Source organism: Delphinus delphis, chromosome 12 (assembly GCF_949987515.2).
Source record: "Delphinus delphis chromosome 12, mDelDel1.2, whole genome shotgun sequence".
NCBI lineage: Eukaryota > Metazoa > Chordata > Mammalia > Artiodactyla > Delphinidae > Delphinus > Delphinus delphis.
In genome coordinates this window covers 11261291-11281994 of record NC_082694.2, presented here as the reverse complement: position 1 = coordinate 11281994, position 20704 = coordinate 11261291, and the positions used below count along the sequence as shown (strand labels likewise).

Below are 20704 nucleotides of genomic sequence, written 5' to 3'. Positions count from 1 at the left end.
GATCCAAGTATTTTCTTTCTTTCAATGCTATTAGATATGCTATTAAATGAAATTAAAGTTTTAATTTCCTTTTCAAATTGTTCATTGTTAGTATATAGAAACATGACTGATTTGTGTATGTTGATTTTATATCCTGCAACTTTGCTGCATTTCTTTATTATAACAGTTTTGTGTGTGTGTGTGTGTGTGTGTGTGTTTCCTCTGCATTCGTCACATATCAATGTAACTTCAATATTGAAATCACGTTGTGTGTGAACAGAGATAATTTTACTTCTTTTTTTTCTAACTTATATACTTTTTATTCATTTTTCTTGCCTCACTGCTCTGGCTAGGGCTTCCAGTAATATGTTGAATAAAAATGGTGAAAATGAACATCCTTGTTTTGATCTTGATCTTGGAGGGAAAGCCTCCAGTCTTCTCCATTGAGTATGAGGTTAGCTATGGGATTTTCACATACAGCCATTATTACGTTGAGATAGTTTTCTTCTATTCCTAGTTTGTTGGGTGTTTTTATTATGAAGATATGTTGCATTTTATCAAATGCTTTCAGCATCAGCTAAGAAAATAACGTGTTTTTTTTTTTTCCTTGATTCTGTTAGTCTAGTGTATTACATCGATTGATTTTCTTATTTTGAACCATCCTGGCCTTGTAGGAATAAATCCTACTTGGTCATAGTGTATAAAACTTAATGTGCTGTTGAATTATGTTTGCTAGTATTTTGTTGAGGAGTTTTTGCATCAGTGTTCATCAGGGATATTGGTCAGTAGTTTTTTTGTTGTGTCTTTGTCTGGCTTTGGTATCAGGATAATGCTGGCTTCACAGAATGAGTTTGGAAGTATTCCTTTCATTTCAGTTTTTCAGAAGAGTTTGAGAGGGTTTGGTATTAATTCTTCTTTAAATGTTTGGTAGAATTCATCAGTGAAGCCATCTGGTCCTGGGGTTTTCTTTGTTGGCAGGTTTTTGATTACCATTAAGTCTCCTTTCTAGTTATAAGTCTGTTCAGATTTTGTATTTATTATTTAGTCGTGGTAGGTTGTGTGTTTCTAGGAGTATGTCTGTTTTATCTAGATTATCTAATTTGTTGGCATACAATTATTCATAGTCCTCTTTTATAATCCTTTGTAATTTTTGTAAAATCAGTAATAATGTCTCCTTTCATTTCTGATTTTAGTAACTTGAGTCTCTCTCTTTTTTTCTTAATCAATCCAGCTAAAGGTTTGTCGATTTTATTTGTCTTTTCAAAGAACCAGCTCTGCTTTCATTGGTTTTCTCTGTAGTTTTCTATTCTCCATTTTGTTCATTTCTGCTCTAATCTTTATTATTTCCTTTCTTCGGCTACCTTCGGGTTTCATTTGTTTTTCTTTTCAAGCTCCTTAAGGTGTAAAGTTAGGTTGGTGATTTGAAATCTTTCTTCTTTTTTAATGTAAGTATTTATAGCTATAAATTTTCCTTCTTAACACTGCTCTCACCGCATCCCATAAGTTTTGGTGTGTTGTATTTTCATTTTATTTGTCTCAAGATATTTTCTGATTTCCCGTGTGATTTCTTCTTTGAGCCATTGGTTGCTTAAAAGTATGTTGTTTGATATCCACATATTTGTGAATTTTCCAGTTTTCCTTCTGCTGTTGATTCCTAGTTTCATTCCATTGTGATCAGAAAATGTACTTTGGGGGCTTCCCTGGTGGCGCAGTGGTTGAGAGTCTGCCTGCCGACGCAGGGGACACGGGTTCGTGCCCGGTCCTGGGGGATCCCACATGCCGCGGAGCGGCTGGGCCCGTGAGCCATGGCCGCTGAGCCTGCGCGTCCAGAGCCTGTGCTCCGCAGCGGGAGAGGCCACGACGGTGAGAGGCCCGCATACTGCAAAAAAAAAAAAAAAAAGTTGAGAAGAAAATGTACTTTGGAAAAAAGAAAATATACCTTGTATAATTTGTCTTTTAAATTGTTAAGACTTGTTTTGTGGCCTAATGTATGACCACGTATGTTAGGAGAATGTCCTGGAGAATGTCCCATGTGCACTTGAGAAAAATGCGTATTCTGCTATTGGGCAGAGTGTTCTGTATATGTCGGCCAGTTACAGTTGGTCTGCAGTGTTGTTCAAGTTCTCTTTCCTTATTGATCTTCTGTCTGGTTGTTCTATCCCTTATTGAAAGTGGGGTATTGAAGTCCGCTACTATGATTGTAGATCTATTTCTCTCTTCACTTTTGTCACTGTTTACTTCATATATTTAGGAGCTCTGATGTCTGTTGTATATGTTTATAACTGTTATATCTTCTTGATGAATTGACCCTTTTATCATTATATAATATCTTTCATTGTAACAGCTTTTTGGCTTAAGGTCTGTCTTGTCTGATGTTAGTATAGCTATCCCTGCTCTCTTTTTCTTTACTATTTGCATGGAATATCTTTAACTATCCATTCATTTTCAACCTATGAATGTCCTTAGATCTAGAGTGGGTCTCTAGTAGACACAATATAGTTGGATCCTGTTTTTTTAATCCATTCTGCCAATCTGTGTTTTGGGGTTGGGGAGTTTAATCCATTTACATGTAAAATAATTACTAATAGGGAAGGACTTAATTGCCATTTTGTTATTTGTTTTCTGTATGTTTTAAGGGTATTTTTGTCCCTCCTTTCCTCTCTTCCTGCCTTCCTGTGTTTTTAATTGATTTTTTTGGTATGATACATTTTGATTTCCTTTTGTGTATATTCTATACATCTTTTGTGTGTGGTTACTATGAGGATTACATACAACATCCTAAAGGTCTTACAGTCCATTTTAAACTGATATCAGTGTAACTTCAATATTGAAATTTTCTTGTCCTTGAGACCTTGCTACAGTATGTACCAGGCATTGCATTAAGCATTCCACATTTACCTCATTTTAATCCTTTTAGTAACCTGAGATGCAGCTATGACTATCTGTGTTCTACAAATGAAGAAACCAAAACACAAGGAGAATAAATAATTAACCCCAAATCACATAGCTAGGAGGTAGCACCGCAGAGTCAGAATTCAGTCTGATCTGCCACACCCTCCTGTGTTCCACCCAGCACTGGGAACAGTCTGAACTCGTTTCCTCTGCATTCGTCACATCGGGTGAGGTGGCAACATGGCTTTGTTAAAACTTGTAGCTGACTAGTCCCGTTCTTTCTAAAACACATAATTGATGACTTTTATTTTTTATTCGACATTTAACATGGCTGTATATGCGAACATGGAAACACAGGAACGGTAACCCAGAGTCGCAACTTGAAAGTACACACGTAAAAATAAAAGTTTTCTGAAGTTTAACGTGGTCAACTTATAGTGGAAGTTTTCCTCAAAATTATTAAAAAATTTTTTTCAATAATGAAGCAAAACTTGAAACTCTTCATTCGAGTAATAAGTATACATTTTAAAAACACCGTAGGTTGGGTCATAGGGTATTGTTTAATGAATACATTTTTTTTTCTTCTTTAACAGTCTACTGCCGGAAACATTAATTGGAAGTATGTGCTCCGTTCATTTGTTGATATTTTACCGCCAGATTCTTGGTGACGCGCTCCTGAAAGACAGGATGAGCGTGCACAGTGCTGGTGAGAAGTCTTTGCAGTTTCCTCACGTACAACAGTGCATCATGCTTTGAGTAAATGTAACCTCTGCCAGCCTTTATCTTCTGCTTCTGAAGGTGACATTTGGAATAAAATATTTAGAATAGCATCAGTGTGAATCACTTACTTCAGACGCAAAGCACTGTGCTCAGCGTGCATCCTGTGTGAGCTCCGGACGTGTTCCGTTCTTTACGATATACACTTTTTACCATTCAGATTCTGGGGACTTGAGATCCTAAATTTCAGATATAATCATATTTTCCTTTAATGTCTTTAATAATGTTTTTACTATGTGTTTGATATGTATATCATCTTTTTTGGAAAGAGACCAAAATTACCCAAAATAACTGGTTCTTAATGCAAGAAGTTTAAAAATCAATAAAATTGGTGAATCCAGGTAAGAGGTGTTCAGCGGTTCTGTTTTTATTCTTGCAACTTTTTTGTCAGCTTGAAACTTTTTCCAAGTAAAATGTTAAAAAGTAATTTTAAAAAAATCAGTGAGCTGTCACACGATTGAACTTGCACAGAGATATGCATGTGTTGTAAGAATTACCTCCAGAGAAAGTTGAATTTTATTGGATATTCTTTATTGAGTGCCTAGTATATGCCAGGCATTGTGCCAGGACCCAGTGATGAATGAGACAGGCACCATCATCCCTACTCTCGTGGAGCAACAGACTTCAAACACAAAATTATATGAATAATCCTTTTCAACCTCAAGTGTTCTGAAGGGAAATACACAACAAGAGCGTACCCTAGGAAGACCTGAATTAATTCATAGGATGAGGGAAGGCTTCTCTGGGCAAGGAATATTTAAGAGAAGACCTGAGAGAGGAGTTAGACATACAGGGGAGATGGGTGGGGGCGGATCCTTTCCGGATAGAGGGACCAGCATGTCTGAAGACCCAAGGCAAGAAAACCGGAGTGCACTGGAGAGATTGAAATTGAAGGCAGGCCAGTGTGGCTAGAATCGAGTGAGAGGGAGAGAGAGCCCCATGATGACTCGGCTCTCATGGACAAGTGGAGTTCATGGTTAGACACGAGTCCCCTCCCAGGGACACACCACCTGGATAGGTAGGTAGAAATGGAACTACCTAGAGTCAGAGAAGCACCAACATTTCTCAAGGAATAATTGTAATTCTAAAGGAAGGACAGTTTAAGCCCTTTAGTCGTCACTTGCCTCTGAATTTGTTTCAACGACTCTAGAAAAACTTCACGAACGACCCGACTCCTTAAAGAGGAGAAGGCTTATTAGTTTTCCTATAGGCAGGGAGAAGCCTACTCAGAATCATTGGCTTCATTTGAATCTGCGCATCAGAATAAACTTAGTGAGACCTAGAGAGAGGATTTTTCTCTACTGAGGACACAAGATTATAGAAGTCATTGCCCTTGCCGTTTCTGAAGTGTCCTTCCTGGTGGGCCTCTTTGCACAGCCCTCCACATGCCACTATTGATTGTGAAATGTCAGTATTCTCCTGCGCAGTATGTAGGCCTGTGGTCAGAATCCCCAGCTCCTCATTCCTTCCGATGTCATCCAGCACCATCCGTTGGCCCCAGGCTGGGCAGGAGCTGCCCGCCCTCCACCTCCTTTCCCTTGATGCCCCTCGTTCCCACTCAGCCTCCTGAGAGTGTGGGCGCCTCCTAATTGGAAGATTTCTCTTACCGCACCACACTCATGAGGAGGAAAGAGAGGTTGGAAAAAAAACGTAGAAGAACAAAATGTTCTAGTCTTATTCTGTTCAGAGCCACTTTACTCCCACCTAAAAGCTGTACCTACTTGGTACCAGACTCATTTCAGACTTCCCCGGGGTGTGGATATAGGGGCAGATGGAGGCCGAGGGGGCAGCTTCCAGCCCTCCGAGAGGTTAACGTGGGTAGAATGTGTTATCAGCAAATCACGTGGCACAGTCATTGCAATCTGAATGCATGTTTCTATGTCTGTTGCTATAAAACACATTGGCTGAAGTTTATAGAAAATCCTTTTTATTCTTTTGTATTTCAGATTTAATTAGTAATCCAGTGCTGGCCACCTTCCCCAGGCTCCTGGAGCAGCCCGACCTAATGGATGCGCTCAGGGTGGGTAGTATGCATCATGATGGAAACCTGGCGGGTCCTAAAGGCGCTTAGACATACAGCATAACGAGTTCTGACACCAGCTCTAGGCTTCTGTGGGGTTCGTTTCTTCCCTATTTGGATGATGTCTCCCGATCCCTGTCTGTTGTCCAGCTAACTTGGTCTCATCTGTCCTTTCTTACTATGGAGGTGACTTCCCCAGGGCTGCCTTCCCTGACCCCATAAGCAGACGGAGTGCCTGCCTTCTACCCCGTTGCAATCTCCTCCCTATTGTTTGTTCCTTGACTTAAGGTGGCCACCAATTGTGTCCTGAGAGCAAAAATCCAAAATGGTTTGTTAGATAAATTGACTGAGTTTTCAGGGGAGAATCAGGGCCTGCATATCATTTTTATTTTAATTTGAAGTATGTTATCTGTTGTATGAAAAAGCAGCTGGATATTAGGTTGAACCATGTGAAACCTCTAATTTTTAGCCATTTATTGACCTTCAAAAACGGCAGTTTCACAAAGTTCAACTTAAATATTAGAATCGACAAGTATTAGGCCTGCGACGCAAATACTCAGATAACATAAGTGCCGTAGGGGATGTGTAATCCAGGCCCTTGCAGATTTAAAGGAGGCAGCATGTAAGGATCAGGAGCCTGTTTCATTAAAGAGGTCCTCAGGGAGATGCACCTAATGAAAGCCTGGGGGCCAAGCGGGGTTTCGACATACTGGGACGGGAGAAGAAGACATCACAGGTGGGAGGGTCAGCACAAGCAAACACTCTGAGGCAGGAGGGAAGAGGGCGTGCTCTTGAGGAGAGCAGACGACCCCATCTGGCCTGTCGGATGTCGTCTGTAGACGGTCAAGGGCGATCTCAGTCTCATCCTGTGGGTGAAGAGTGTGATAGGTGGTGGGCAATCCGTGAAGGGTTTTGCTTTAGGGACCCCGGACAGCACAGAGACGTGGAAAAGCACGTGCGCAGGAGGGAGGGGAGCCGTGTTGGGAGGTGAGTCCTCTTGATAAGGAGGGAGGCCATACAGCCTGGCGGAGTTGGAAGGAGGAAGCATCGTCTACAGAGGTTTTTATTAGACTTTGAAACTGATTTCACGTGCTGGTTTGGCTGGGGAGGGGGTGTCAACAGCAATGATGAGGTTTTAGCAAAAAGGTGTAAGAAAATGTTCTTGGCATATGCTTATCTGTAATTTCAGACAAGCTCATCTAGCACTATAGTTAGCTAATGCAGAATTTCTCTTTCTTCCCCTATAAAGCATTAGTATATTAATATTTACTCGTTATACAAAACGTACATACATTGATTCATTCAACAGATATTTCACGAGAGCCCGCTATGGCTAAGGCACCATGCTGGGCCCTGGAAGGTCTTTGATTCATACTTCTGTGGGGTTAATTGAACTCTGGGTTTTTTATTTCTTTAAAGAAGCTTTTGTGAAACTTGGTGCACAGATTGGAAATATTTACTTGCAAAGCTGTACTTCATTCTACCTCTCCCTGTCCACTGTCCTCATCTCGGCAAACAGAATTGTCGAGGGGTATGGTATTTGGCAGAATTGTCTATTTTCATGACTGTCTTACCTTGAAAGCGTAATGGTATTTTATTGTTTAGGTGCTGCGTTGGTGCAGTTTGCATGCATGTGTTAGCGTTGCACTGATTCTCTGTTCTTAAATTAGTTTTGACTTGTAAGAATCACGGGCTTCTGAGGAATCGTTCACTGATACCTCCCGCCTAGTCAGTCTGGTTCTGGGTCATTAGCACTCGATGCCTAATTAGAGATTCACTCCTTACATGTGCAGGATTTGTACAGCGTTTGTAATCCTGTCCGTAAGTTTAATTACAGAGTGAAGTTGCAGAGGTGTGGCAAAGACTTGTGAATACTCGGATTAACATAATATTTCTGTTTGCTTTTTAGAGTTCCTGGGCTGAGAAAGAGAGTACCTTAAAAAGGTCAGAGAAGGTAACGTGACTGTGCACCCCGAGCGTCACACGTTTTGTGCTCCGTGTCTGCCGCACACCCTAATCGTGCCTCTTTTTTAGCTGAAGTAACCATGGTCCTAATCCCTCTTGACAGTTAAACGGTGTTATTATGGTTGCAAAGACACCTTCCCAGAAGGGTATGGTTGATGGATTCCAAGTGTAAAAAGAAACACTTGATCGAGACAGTCATTTCAGATCACTGAGTTTATTGAACTGAGGGGAACTTTCTAAGCCAAAGTGTCCCAGTTGGCTATCAAATTTCTCTCATTTAAAAAAAAAAAAAAAATTCCCCTAGCTCTCAAAGTCCGTATCAGGTAAGGAGAGGGAAGAAGAAAATTGGCATACGCTGTAGCACACATTGAAAGCAGGCGTGGCTGTGCTTACGTGGCCGGAGAGTGTGGTCATTACAGAACTTGCGGTGATCAGTGAGTAGTGGCTTGACTGCTCTAGTCTGGGATTGACAAACTTTTCTGGTAAAGGGCCGGAGAGTAAATATTTTTGGCTTTGCAGGCCACATGTGGTCTGTCTCAAACACCCAGCTCTGCCACTGTAACGCAAGGCAGCTTCAGGCAATATGTACACACCTGGGCAGGGCTGTTTTCTGTAAAACTATTTCTAAAAAGAGATGGCAGTGGGCTGCATGGGGCCCATGGTCCATGGTTTTAGGACTACTAATCTGAACTTTTCATTATCCTCAAGGAATCACGGGAGAACAAAGACACTAAAAATTGAAAAAAAAAAAAGTGTATATATTGTATCCTTATTTGAGTTTTTGTTTGACTAAAACTGGCAGGTTTAATGCCCTTCTAGCTTGGCAGTGGACAGGTGCTGGGCCTCGGGCCTGTAGGAGCTGCCTGTCCACACACGGTAGCCTGCGGGGGCCACATCGCAGTGTAGGCCGCCACCCCGGCTGTGATGCCCACCCCAGCTGTTGGAGCCGGGCCACGGCCCATGTGGGTGTTGCCCAGCTCTTGTTATGGGGAGGCGGGGCTGACAACACATTCCTACTGCTTGGGGCGCCCTTCTCTGGATTTCACGCAGAGCCCTTGCTACCCTTCCCCCGTATCACCTTGACCTCATTCAGCAATACAGCTGACTTCACATCGTGTCCTAGTTCCGTTTACCTGGAACCGCACCCTCGTCCCCGGAGTTAGACTCTGGCACCCCAGTCTGCTTGATGGAATGTCCATGGCACTCAGGGGGCACCCCGGCCTCAAGGAGCCCCTTGCAGACCCTCAGAGAGAACCACTTGTCTCTCTCCGCGGTGACTCCTGTTGTGTCCACGTCCTGACTGAGCTGCCAGACACTGACGCACCCCCCTCCCACCCCCTAGACGGCTTCTAGCTAACAGAGCTCGTCCAGTGTAACCCTTGAGGAGTAATGAGCTGGGTCCACTCACAGTCACTGGTGGTGCCGGTGTTTTCGCAGAGAGACAAGGAGCTCCAGAAGGCCGTGTTCCTCCTGGTTTACCACGACTGCGCGCTTCCCCTCCTCCACTCTGTGCTCCTGCCTCCGTTCAGGTGGGCAGAGGAGGAGACCGAGGCCGCGCGATGGAAGGTCATCGCCGACTTCCTCAAGCAAAGCCAAGAAAACGAGGGCGCCCTCCAGGCTCTGCTGTCACCAGCGGGGCTCCATGAGCCTTTCGACATTTCAGAGCAGACCTATGACTTCTTGGGTGAGATAAGAAAGATCGCAGCCTGACAGCGGTGCCCCTTGACCTTCCACTTCCCGCTGAATCTGATAGACCCTCCATGACAACCTGCATCACATGAGAAAACCAGAAGTAACTGTCCCATCATAACCTAGGCTTTATTCTTTTTTGTTCAGGCCACATTCTATAAGAAATATTTATCTGGTAATTTGAATATGTGTTAATACAATGAAGTAAATTTTTATGAGAAATACTATTATATCTAAATTTAAAGAGAATTTTTTTTCAAAAACCAACTAACAAATTTTTGTTTTGTTTTTCTTTTTTATTGAGTATAGTTGATTTACCATATTATGAAAGTTTCAGGTGTACAATATAGTGATTAACAATTTTTTAAAGATTATACTCCATTTAAGGTTCTTAATACTGGCTATATTCCCTGTGCTGTACAATATATCCTTGTAGCTTATTTATTTTATACTTAATAGTTTTGCCTCTTAATCCCCTACCCCTATCTTGCCTCTCCCCACTGGTAACCACTAATTTGTTCTCTATATCTGTGAGTCTGTTTCTTCTTTTCTTATTGAAGAATAGTTGGTTTACAATGTTGTGTTAATTTCTTCTGTATAGCAAGGTGACTCAGTTATACATATATATACACTCTTTTTTATATTCTTTTCCATTATGGCTTATCATAGGATATAGGATATAGTTCCCTCTGCTATGCAGTAGGACCTTGTTGTCCGTCCATTCTGTATGTAATACCAAGTAACAAATTTAAGTTAACTGTATCTATAGATTTATATGGAGGCAAGATTTTATCAAAAGCTAAATTTATGACTATTCAAGGAAGTGAAAATATAATCTACAGACTAGGAGAAGATATTTGCAAATGACATATCTGATAAGAGTCTAGGACCCAGAATATATTAAATATATGATTTTGCTAATAAACGTTGTGTTGTGAAATGTAGGGGAAATCAGAGTAATCTATTTGAGAAAGTTGTGCTATTAATCACTGAATTCAGTCTAATATTTGAATGTGGTTTATTCTAATTAGATATAAAAACAGAATCTAGTTTTACCTTTTCAAGTACATATAATTGGTGCTCTTAAAAAGAAAATAAAACAAAACAAAAGACACCTCCAGGCTTTGGGGACTAAGTTACCCCACCCCTGTGTCAAAGAACAAAGATTTTGTTGCATTTCAAATAAACCTGTGACTGCCAGTGAATTGTCCCAAGCCTTCACTGTGAGTGATAACAGTACGGCTGGCGTTTGTTGAGTGCCTGCTGCGTAGTTCTCATTTACTAGGTTAGCGCTCACAGCTACTACAGGAGGCCAGCACTGGTTTTTTCCTGTATTACTACAGCTGAAGAAACAGGCCAGGCAGATTCGATAATTTTCCTAAAGTCAGAGCTAGTAAGTGGCACAGCTAATGTACCTCGTAGAGACACCATGTATCATCTACAACCTAAGACACTCCCCTCATCAGTGCAAACATTTAAGAATTGCATGTGAAAATAAAACATGAGAAGGCTATTGGAAGAAAAAGACGATCAAATTAGAGTTTAACCTAAACTGTCAGAGCACCAACTGAGGAACTTTTCTGGACAGCGTGCTGCCTTAGAGGAGGCGCTTACTTTTAGAGACCCATTGTATTATGAAACTCCTGGGCTACATCTTTAGTCAGCTTCCGCTAAACCCTTAACCGAAACTCAACGTGGGCCTTCATCTCCGAACTTAACATGGGAAAGGGCTTCCAGCCACAAATGTCATGAGAGAACATGGCCTCGGAGAAGAGATTTCACTACGTCTCCACCGCCCCCCCAGACCCCACCCCATGCCCTCAGTGACGTGTGGGAAACCATCATGACGAGCTGCCTGTCCCCTTCCCAGGGCGGTGCCTCTCTCCCTCTGGGACCATGGCCCTCCACAGCTCCTGCTGCAGGAGAGGGGTTCCCGCCTGTGTAAATGGAGGTGGCGAGCGTATGTACAGAGATTTCCCGGTTCTGTCAGAGTTGTCTCATCTTAGGTCCCTGCTGTCTGCTTTGAGAGAACATGAAACCATGTCACTCCCCGTTGCGAAGGTCATTTTTCTGTAGACTCTTTAATTCCTAACTGCCACCTTTTACTTTTTCTAATCATTTAGCTTATTCTTAGCATCAAGCCAGAGGTGGGGCATTCTGAATGAAAGAAAATATTGCTGGTGAATTCCTTTCAGTGAATGCACGGCGTGGAGCGAGGGAGCTTTCCTTAGAGGGTGTTTTCACAGACTGTCTTCTGTGTTCATTTGAAATGTGTCGTGCTTGACGAATGCGGCCAACTTCAGGGTTTCTGACACATAAGCAAAACACCGAGGCAGGAGAGAAAGCAGTTTCAGTCATGCTCAGGCCCAAAAGGAAGGCGCGGAGGCAGTTGGCCCGCAAGGAGGAGGCTGTTCCGCAGGGGTGAGCGTGTCTCTGCCATCGAGAGGCTGAAGTTCCCTCCTCAGTCAGTGGAGGCTTTTTTTTTCAAAACAATGAAACCTCTCTGGCTTTTTAATGCCACCTTTTAGCTTCCAAAACAGGAAGAGGCTGTCAAGGAGCCAAAAACATCCTGGAAATGAGTCCTTGGGGGTCCGCATGTCAAGGAGCGTGACTTGGCAACACACCGACTTAACCGAGAACTGAAGCGGGGGAGCGGCAAGACGGCAGCAAGTATGGGGTGCCTCCCTGTGAGGGGGGATCCCCACATCAGAATCACAGGTCGGGGCAGGGGGACCTTCCCTGGCGGTCCAGTGGTTAAGACTCCATCTTCCAGTGCAGGGGGTGCGGGTTCGATCCCTGCTCGGGGAGCCAAGATCCCACATGCCTCGCAGCCAGAAAACCAAAGCAAAAAACAGAAGCAATATTGTAACAAATTCAATAGAGACTTTAAAAATGGTCCACATCAAAAAAAAAAAAATCTTAAAAAAAAGAAAAAAGAACCATTGTGGAGGACGGGGGGACTGGCCCGCTCCCTCCACCTCCAGCCTCATACAATGGATCGAGCATCACATCCATCAGATCTGCTGGAGGCGGAAAATGTTGCAACTCCCTGGCCTGGGGGGCCAGTCTGGATGGCAAGAGACGGGGCATGTACTACGGAGCAGGTACCACCTCAGTCGCCAGTGGTTTTATGGTCTAAGATTGAGGCCAGAACAACTCACAAGGGAGTGGTTGAAATGCATGATACCACATACAAACGGAGCAGGTTTAACTTGCCAACCCAGCAGCATCTGGGAAACCTCCAGGGACCAGGGAGGGCGCTGGAAGTGTCATCTGCCAGCCCAGGGCTTTGTCAGTTTACAGTGTTACAGGACATCCTTTGCTGTGGACTTGGCCACTTCCTCTGGTGTGAAGCATTCCAAGCTGGGAGGTTTTCTCTGGGCGTGGAGGTGACCAGAGCTGGCTGGAACCTCGCTGCTTTGTGTTCTGCTTCCTCAAAACAGAGAATCTGAGACAGAGCCCTACTGATTCAAGGCACCGTACATCTGAGGTTTATAATCGCCCATTCGTTCGTTCATTCATTCATTATGTATTTGCTGAGCACTTACTATGCTCCAGGCACAGCATTCGGCTTGGAGGACCCGGTGGGAGCAGCCCTGATGAGATCCCTATCCTGACTTACAGTGCACGATGTGGACGTAATCACACATGAGAACCATGAAGAAGGGCACAGACTGCTGGAAGGGCCTCTCGCTGTGTCTTTCCGTTGTTGCTGTGATATTTAAATTCCAGCCATCCCATGTCTGCAGGGTTAAGAGCCCTGAAGCGGGCACCGAGTAAGCGATCAGCACAGGTGGTCCTTCTTACTGCGCTCTGTCTCCCCAGACGCCGCCATCCCACGTTGGGGACCAGCTCACTCTCTGAACTCCCACTGTTCGCTGTCTGAAACTCAGGAATATGTGGATTTAATAACACGTGGATCCCTCAAGAGCCAGACTTGCTGGCGGAAATTCTGATACTTGAAGGCAGTAATCGAGTAATCACAGATGGACGGGGGGAGGGATGGGAGGAGTGATAAATGAACGGTGAGTGAAGGGCTGTGCCATGATGTGTAGGAAAACGGAGGCCTCGGAATTTATGTCTCAGTGACTGACACTGAATGAGGGCGTGCAGGCGTGCAGGCAGAGTATAAAATGGAAACCAGAAATCACGGATGGAAAACAGCTTGCACTCGGGACTTTGGTAATTTGGCCCTTGGGTAGTCCATTTCTTGTGCTCTGGAGACAGACTGGACCTTAACCTGCTCATTTGTATTTGACTTTGCCAACAAAGATTAACTTTGCTGAACTTTGCCCTTTCGAAGAGGCCACTTGGGGAGATAACAAAAAAGGCTCCAGGCTTTCTGAGCCATTCCCCAGGGAGGTCTCTCTGGAGGACCCAATCATTATCTCGTGAGTCCGTCCTTTTTCCTGCCAGCTGTCCTTTGACCCTGAAGCCTTCTGTGCCTGCCCAGACCCCGAGGACACTGGGAACCAGACTCAGTTCTTCCTAATGGCCACAAACAGCATTAACCGCAGCCTCCTCCCAAGCCTGGTGCTGTGGTTGTGTGCATTCTAACTCCCCCATTTGGGAGTCAGATTGATTTGTAGAGATAGTAGCTGCAATCCAGCTGTGTCTGAATGAGCAGGCCAGAGCCAGTGAGACATGAGTGTCCCTGCAGGGTGAAGGGGGAGGGCTGGGCTCCTCCTTCTACAGGGGGAAGCAAGTGCATGGACATCTGGTGCATTTGCTGTCCAATATCCATAGACTTCTGGTAGCTCCACCCCCCCCTTCTCCGTCTGGAGGAGCCCCCCCCCCCACTATACCACACCCTTTGATCCCTTTCATCACAGCTCCAGGAGGGGCTATGATTGGCTCAAGAAGATCAGGATATGCCACTCCCCCTGGTCACAGTGATTGGATTAAGAATGGGCCAATAGAGAGCAAACCCCAGATTTATTCTAGAGCCCTCTCCTTCCCTGCCCAGTGTAGCAGGAGATGTGAGATCTGGAGCCACTGTGTATTGCAGCAATGAAAAATGTATAAGGCGATTTATTGGTGGGGAGAGAGTTTGAGGAAGAAGAGACAAAAAAGAGAGAAGCAGTTGTCTCCAAAGTCTTTCTGACGGAGAGGGTCGATTCAATCATTCGAAAACATTTATTGAGTGCTTACTGTGTGCCAGGCAATATTCAATACAAACAGAGTTACTGCTCCTCCGAAGCCAACATCCGAGGGAGGGCAGGGGCGGGAGACAAACAATATGCAAATGAATCAATAAACAAAAATACGAGGTAGTGATAAGTGCTATACAGAGAATCAAAACAGGCTGGTAGAGTTTTGGTTCTGGTCAAATAGTGATGGGTATTCTACCCTTTCCTCTCCACTGAATGCAGCTAAAGCCCTGGACAGGATGCGTGAAACAGCTTTCTGAGGACTCTGAAAAATAAGTAGAAGTGGGACTGTTTGGGAAGGAAACCAGAATTGAAAATACTACCAAAGTGGTGGTGAGTTTCCCATTTTTTCCCTCCAGATTCTTCAGGCCTGGGCTCAGACAACATGAAACCTAGAACTGTGTACAGGATACAGACCAAAAACGTCTCCGAAAAAGCCCTCCATTTCTGGGCTTAGGAATGGGAAAGAGAGCCCATATAGGGCAGAGAGAGTGTAGAAAACCCCTGTTTATTTGTGGAGTTTTTTCCATTCTTTCCTGCCCCCAGGCAATCTAGTGACAGTAGGGGTGACAATGGCAGTGGCAGCCAGATAGGTGACTAAACTCTAAGGAAGGGCACCCTTCTCTCTGACCAAAGGAACTGTGGTCCTAAGAGCATGGGGGGAAATCCTTCCTTCTTTCTCTTTCTCTGTGTAAATAAATATATCTTGTTGCTTTTTGTCACAGTACAGCAGGGAGAGTAAAACCCTGGCTTTTTAGCCAGGGGACCAAGGTGAGGGTGGAGGGGTCAGGATCACCTGGGAACTGGAAAGTGTGGGGGGATCATGGGGAGGAGGGAGCTAAAGAAAGTGATCCCATAAAGTAGTGTGTGAATGTCTTAGCTGCCCCTAAACAGCATGCCAGAGGATTTTAGAACTGAGCAGCACGGTCCCAGACTGATCCTAGGTCCAAGACTAGCACACACACCAAACAGATCTCAATAGCACTGCAAAGCCTTGAAAACTGAACTGACATTGTTCAGGTGGTTTCAGACCAGAGAAGGTAGACAGGAACTTCCTTGGAGCCTGCATCTAACCAGGTTGGTCACCTGCTAAAGCAAACAAAAAATCAACATTCTCTATAGGATTTAAAGAAGACCCATAATCCTATAACATAATATTCAAAATGTCCAAGGTAAAATCCACAATTACTTGTTATTTGAAGACCCAGGAAAATCTCTCAAAGGGGAAAGATGAAAGGACAATAAGAGACAACAAGTCTGAGATGACATGGTTGTTGGAATTGAGATATTAAAGCAGCTGTTATAATCATGCTCTAAGAAGTAAGGGCAAATCCCCTCGAAATGAATAGTCTCATCAGAGAAACAGATGATATAGAAAGAACCAGATTGAAGTTTTAGAAACAAAAAATACAATAACCAAAATGAAAAAGATTAATTGCATGAACTCAATAACAGTATGCAGATGATAGAAAAGTCAGTAAATTTAAAGATACTTCAATAGGTCAACATAAATCAATATAGATAGATCAATACAAATTGTCCAGTTGAACAATAGAAAGGAAATAGATTGAAAAAATAAACAAATCCTTAAGAACCCATGGGACAATGCCAAAAGGTCTAACATTCTTGTAACCAGAGTCTCAGTAGGAGGGGAGAAATAGTGTAGTACAGGAAAAAAAAGTTTTTTTGAAGAAATAATGGCTGAAAACTTTAAAAATTTGATGAAAGACTTAAAAGTTACAGATTCCAGAAGCTTAGTGAACAACAAAAAAAAACTCAGGGAAAGCCATGCACAGCCATATCAGAATCAAACTATAAAACTAAACACGAAGAAAAAAAAGTCTTGAAAGCAGCCAAAGCAAAACAATGCATTCAACAGAGGGAACAACAGTTTGAATTACTGAGAATTTCTCATCAAAACCAGAGGCCAAAACATTTCTTAAGTGCTGAAAGAAAAAACAAAACCGGCAACCCAGAATTCTATATTCTGCAACAATACCCTATAGGAACGAAGGTGGAATTAAGACATTCTCAGATGAAGGAAAACTAAGGGAATCTATTGTCAACAGACTTGCTCTGAAAGAAATGCTAAATGAAGTTCTTCAGGCAGAAGGGAAATGATACCAAAGGAAAGCTTGGAACATCAAGAATGAAGGAACAGGGGCTTCCCTGGTGGCGCAGTGGTTGAGAGTCCGCCTGCCGATGCAGGGGACGTGGGTTCATGCCCCGGTCCGGGAAGATCCCACATGCCGCGGAGCGGCTGGGCCCGTGAGCCATGGCCGCTGAGCCTGCGCGTCCGGAGCCTGTGCTCCGCAACGGGAGAGACCACAGCAGTGAGAGGCCCGCGTACCACAAAAAAACAAACAAACAAAAAAAAGAATGAAGGAACAGCAACAGAAATGGTAAATATCTGGGTAAACAGATTAATTTTTTCTCTTAAGTAAGTTCTTTAAAATATGTATGATGGTTGAAAGCAAAAAACATAACATTGTCTGATGGGGTTTTCAACGTATGCATTTATAACATGAATGACAACTACAACTGAAAAGAAGAGGGTAAAGGGACCTATATGGTCTTCACTCCATCCGAAGTGGCAAAGTACTCTTGAGTTGACTGGAAAGTTAAGTATGTATACTGTAAATCCTAGAGCAACTTCTAAACAAATAATACAAAGAGACATGGTAAAAAACTCAGTAGATGAATTAAGATGGAATAATAAAAATGTTTTTAAAATCCAAAAGGAGGCCCAAAAGATGAAAGAAAGAAATGAAACACAGAGCAAACAAATAAAAAACAAAAAATGAAATGGTAGACCAAAATCCAAATATATCAATAATTACATTAAATGTAAATAGTCTAAAAATACCAATTAAAGGCAGCAAATTGTTGGGCGTTCTCTAGTGGTCCAGTGGTCAGGACACAGCACTTTCACTGCCATGGCCGAGGGTTCAATCCCTGGTCTGGGAACTAAGATCCCACAAGCTGTGTGGCACAGACAAAAAAAAAAAAAAGCAAATTGCAAAACAGATTAAAAACAAAGGCCCAACTCTGTCATAACCATACACACACACACACACACACACACACACACACACACACACCATTATAAATATAGTGATATAGGTAAGTTAGAAGTAAAAGAGTAGGAACATATATATCACGCAAACACCAAGTGTATGATAATAAACATGCAAACATCAATTATAAGCAATAGTATTTGTGTACATTGTTGGTAGGAGTATAAATGGTTTAACCACTTTGAAAAATAGCTTGACATTATCTAAAAACGCACACCACATGACCCACAATTCCATTCCTGAGATATTCCCAATAAAAATGCATACCTAGATGCCCTGAAAGATATGTTCTAGAATTTTCATAGCAGTGTTACTAATTAAGACCCCAAATTGAAATAACCCAAATGTTCATAAACAATAGAATGAGTAAAGTGTAGAATATTTATACAATGGAATACCGTGCAGCAGTGAGTGAACTACAGCAGCACACAACAACGTGGATGAGTTTCCCAGGCATAATGTTGGGCGAAAGAAGCCAGACGCACAGAAATTCATTCAAAATCAAGCAGAACTGACTGATAGGGTTAGACATCATGGGAGCAGACATCTGGGGAGAAGGGAGGGCGAAATGACTGGGTGGCGTCTGGCAACGTTCTATTTCTTGCTCTGGGTGGTGGTTTCATGGTCTGTATGTTTTGTGCATTTTTTCTGTAAGCATATTATACACCAACAAAAACAATTTTGAAATGATTTTTTAAAATCAGAATGGAGGGACTTCCCTGGTGGCACAGTGGTTAAGAAACCACCTGCGAATGCAGGGGACACAGGTTCGATCCCTGGTCTGGGGAGATCCTACACGCCGCGGAGCAGCTAAGCCTGTGCGCCACAATGACTGAGCCTGCACTCTAGAGCCTGCGAGCCACAACTACTGAGCCCGAGTGCTGCAACTACTGAAGCCCACACGCCTAGAGCCCGTGCTCTGCAACAAGAGAAGCCACTGCAGTGAGAAGCCCGCACACCGCAATGAAGAGTAGCCCCCGCTGGCCACAACTAGAGAAAGCCCGCGTGCAGCAATGAAGACCCAACGCAGCCAAAAATAAATAAAATTTTAAAAAATATCAGGATGGAAATATTAACAGAGGAGGTGCTGGTCTTACTATGGAAAGGAGAAGCAAAGAGAAGTGATTTCAGGATTAGAATTAGATGAACAACTACTTGTTAAGCGTCTGCCGTTAGCCAGAACTGTCCTGGAAGTTTTCAAATAGACTATATCTCATTTAACTCGCCCCAACACACAAAGGAGAAAATGTGACGCGCAGCCTCACACCAGGCTCTGACCTTGTCTCACAGTGCATTCACACCTACAGCCCCAGCGAGGCATCAGCTGGACTGGCAGGCGAAGATGTTCTCACAGCTCTAAACTTCTGTCCGTCCCGGCGTCCCATTGCCTGTGGTGCATTATGAATCCTACAGCTTTCTTATGAAGAGCCTCAGTAGATTGTGCTATACTTCATCGCATATAATAAAACATGACTTGGCTAAATGTAAAATGTTTAAAATATGCCAAATATTTTACAGCCTTGTTTTGTCACATCTTCCCTTCTAAACATATGAATTGTCTCAGAAGGTAGAAGTGGCTCAGGCCCTGTCCAGGTTCTGGTATTAACTCTACTTCACAGTCCGAGAAAGGTTATTTTCCTTCTTGTTTTCCCTGAGCTGTTCCCATAGACTATGTGCCATGTTGTCGGTGGCTGAGTCCAGGGTATCCTACAGCCCAAGAGAGTGGCCACGGCTGATTTACAACAGTCCGGAGAGGGGGCAAGAGGTGGGATTCCTGGGGCAGTGCCTGCTGTGCTGGGTTCCTCCTGCAAATGAGGTGGGGCTGGAAAGCAGGTGGGATCAGGGCCTCACTTCCCCGCTAGATCCCCCCAGGCCTGAAGGAGGGCATGACCGGGCTGGCTTGACGTTTACTCCATGTGCCCTTTGCCTCTCTTTGCAGTGACTTTGCTTTGGGCTCATTTGTCCAAACTCCCCTGTCCCCTGGCTCTCACCCAGCTCTCTCCCAACCAGGCAGAGGCCCAGCAGATTGCTACCCCGACCTGTGCCCGGGAGGACCGGCCCTGGTTGTTCAGGAACTGGCCTCTTGTTGTGGATATCTCCTGACCCCAGCACACAGAGCAGTCCTCCCACATCCCCTCCACTCCAGGGCTGAGGCCACGGAGGGCAGGGAGAATGGACCTCCAAACCCCAGCATCCCCAGCAGACTTTGGGGCACCAGGCCTTCCTGCAGGGTGGCAGATTCTCAGATGGACAGGCAAAGGGCCCACATCTCCAGGCCCTTTCTTTAGAGGGAAAGGAGCCACTTTGTCGCTGGGTCACAGCCCTGGAGCTCGGCCAGTAGGCAGGCGGAAGGCAGGAAGGAAACGCTTGGCCCCAAGCCTGGCTCCTGAAGCACCGGCTGGGGTGCTGGGGCAGGGAGGGGGTGCCCACTGGGGCGGATTCTTCCCAGAGAGGGAGCCCTCCTCCGCTGGGAGAGAAAAGTAGGAGAGGAGGATGGTGACAAGGGTGCAGAGAGAGAAGGAAGTGCTACGTCCCCAGGACGGGGCAGGAGCTGGAAGGGAGGGCGGCTCCTCGCCCTCCGGCTTGAGGCCCCCAAGGTGGAGAAGGCGGGAGCAGGGCATGCTGTGACCTTGACTTGACCTGGCAGATTCTTGGTCTCCTCACTTGGAAAAGGGGCAACCCGGTCACGTGCCGGGCTGTGGGGAGCACCAGAGCTGACTGCGGATTTCTTGGCTCCTAGTAGCTCTTCAATAAACGGTCCTTGTTATTCAAGCGGCTCAGCCTGTATTCTGGGCACCCGGTTGGGGTGGTGGCTACAGCTGGCCTCCCCTGGAGTAGCATGCCTGGGATTCAAAACTTCCTTAGGAGGAAAAGTCTAGGAAGAGGCTCCGGCTCTCCTTCCTTAGTGACTCTGCCCCAGCCCGGGCGAAAGCCTGTCTGATGCACAAACCGCATTTCACTGAGGATTCTCTTGGCTGGAGCCAGTGGAAGGACCTGCTGGGCTGGAACGGTTTTTTTTTTTTTTTTTTTTCCTTCCAGGCAACGTCCTCTGATGGGTGTGTCGGGCAGGAGGTGATATTTGAAGGGCTGCGGGCACGGGCTGTGGAGCCAGGGCGCCACAGCCCGTGGGTGAGAGCATGGCAGTGGGTGAGAGC

General features: G+C 44.5%; 1 protein-coding gene across 1 annotated transcript in view; it reads left to right on the top strand.

Annotated features, from left to right (window-relative positions):
• The window catches only part of NPHP1 (nephrocystin 1), a 65711-nt gene extending 55084 nt beyond the window's left edge, over positions 1–10627 (top strand). Inside the window, exons 16-19 of the mRNA XM_060027349.1 lie at positions 3465–3577; positions 5595–5668; positions 7578–7622; positions 9071–10627. Coding sequence (XP_059883332.1) covers positions 3465–3577; positions 5595–5668; positions 7578–7622; positions 9071–9343 — 505 coding nt within the window. The 3' untranslated portion in view covers positions 9344–10627. The remainder of the gene's footprint in view (positions 1–3464; positions 3578–5594; positions 5669–7577; positions 7623–9070) is intronic.
• The last annotated feature ends 10077 nt before the right edge of the window (positions 10628–20704 follow it).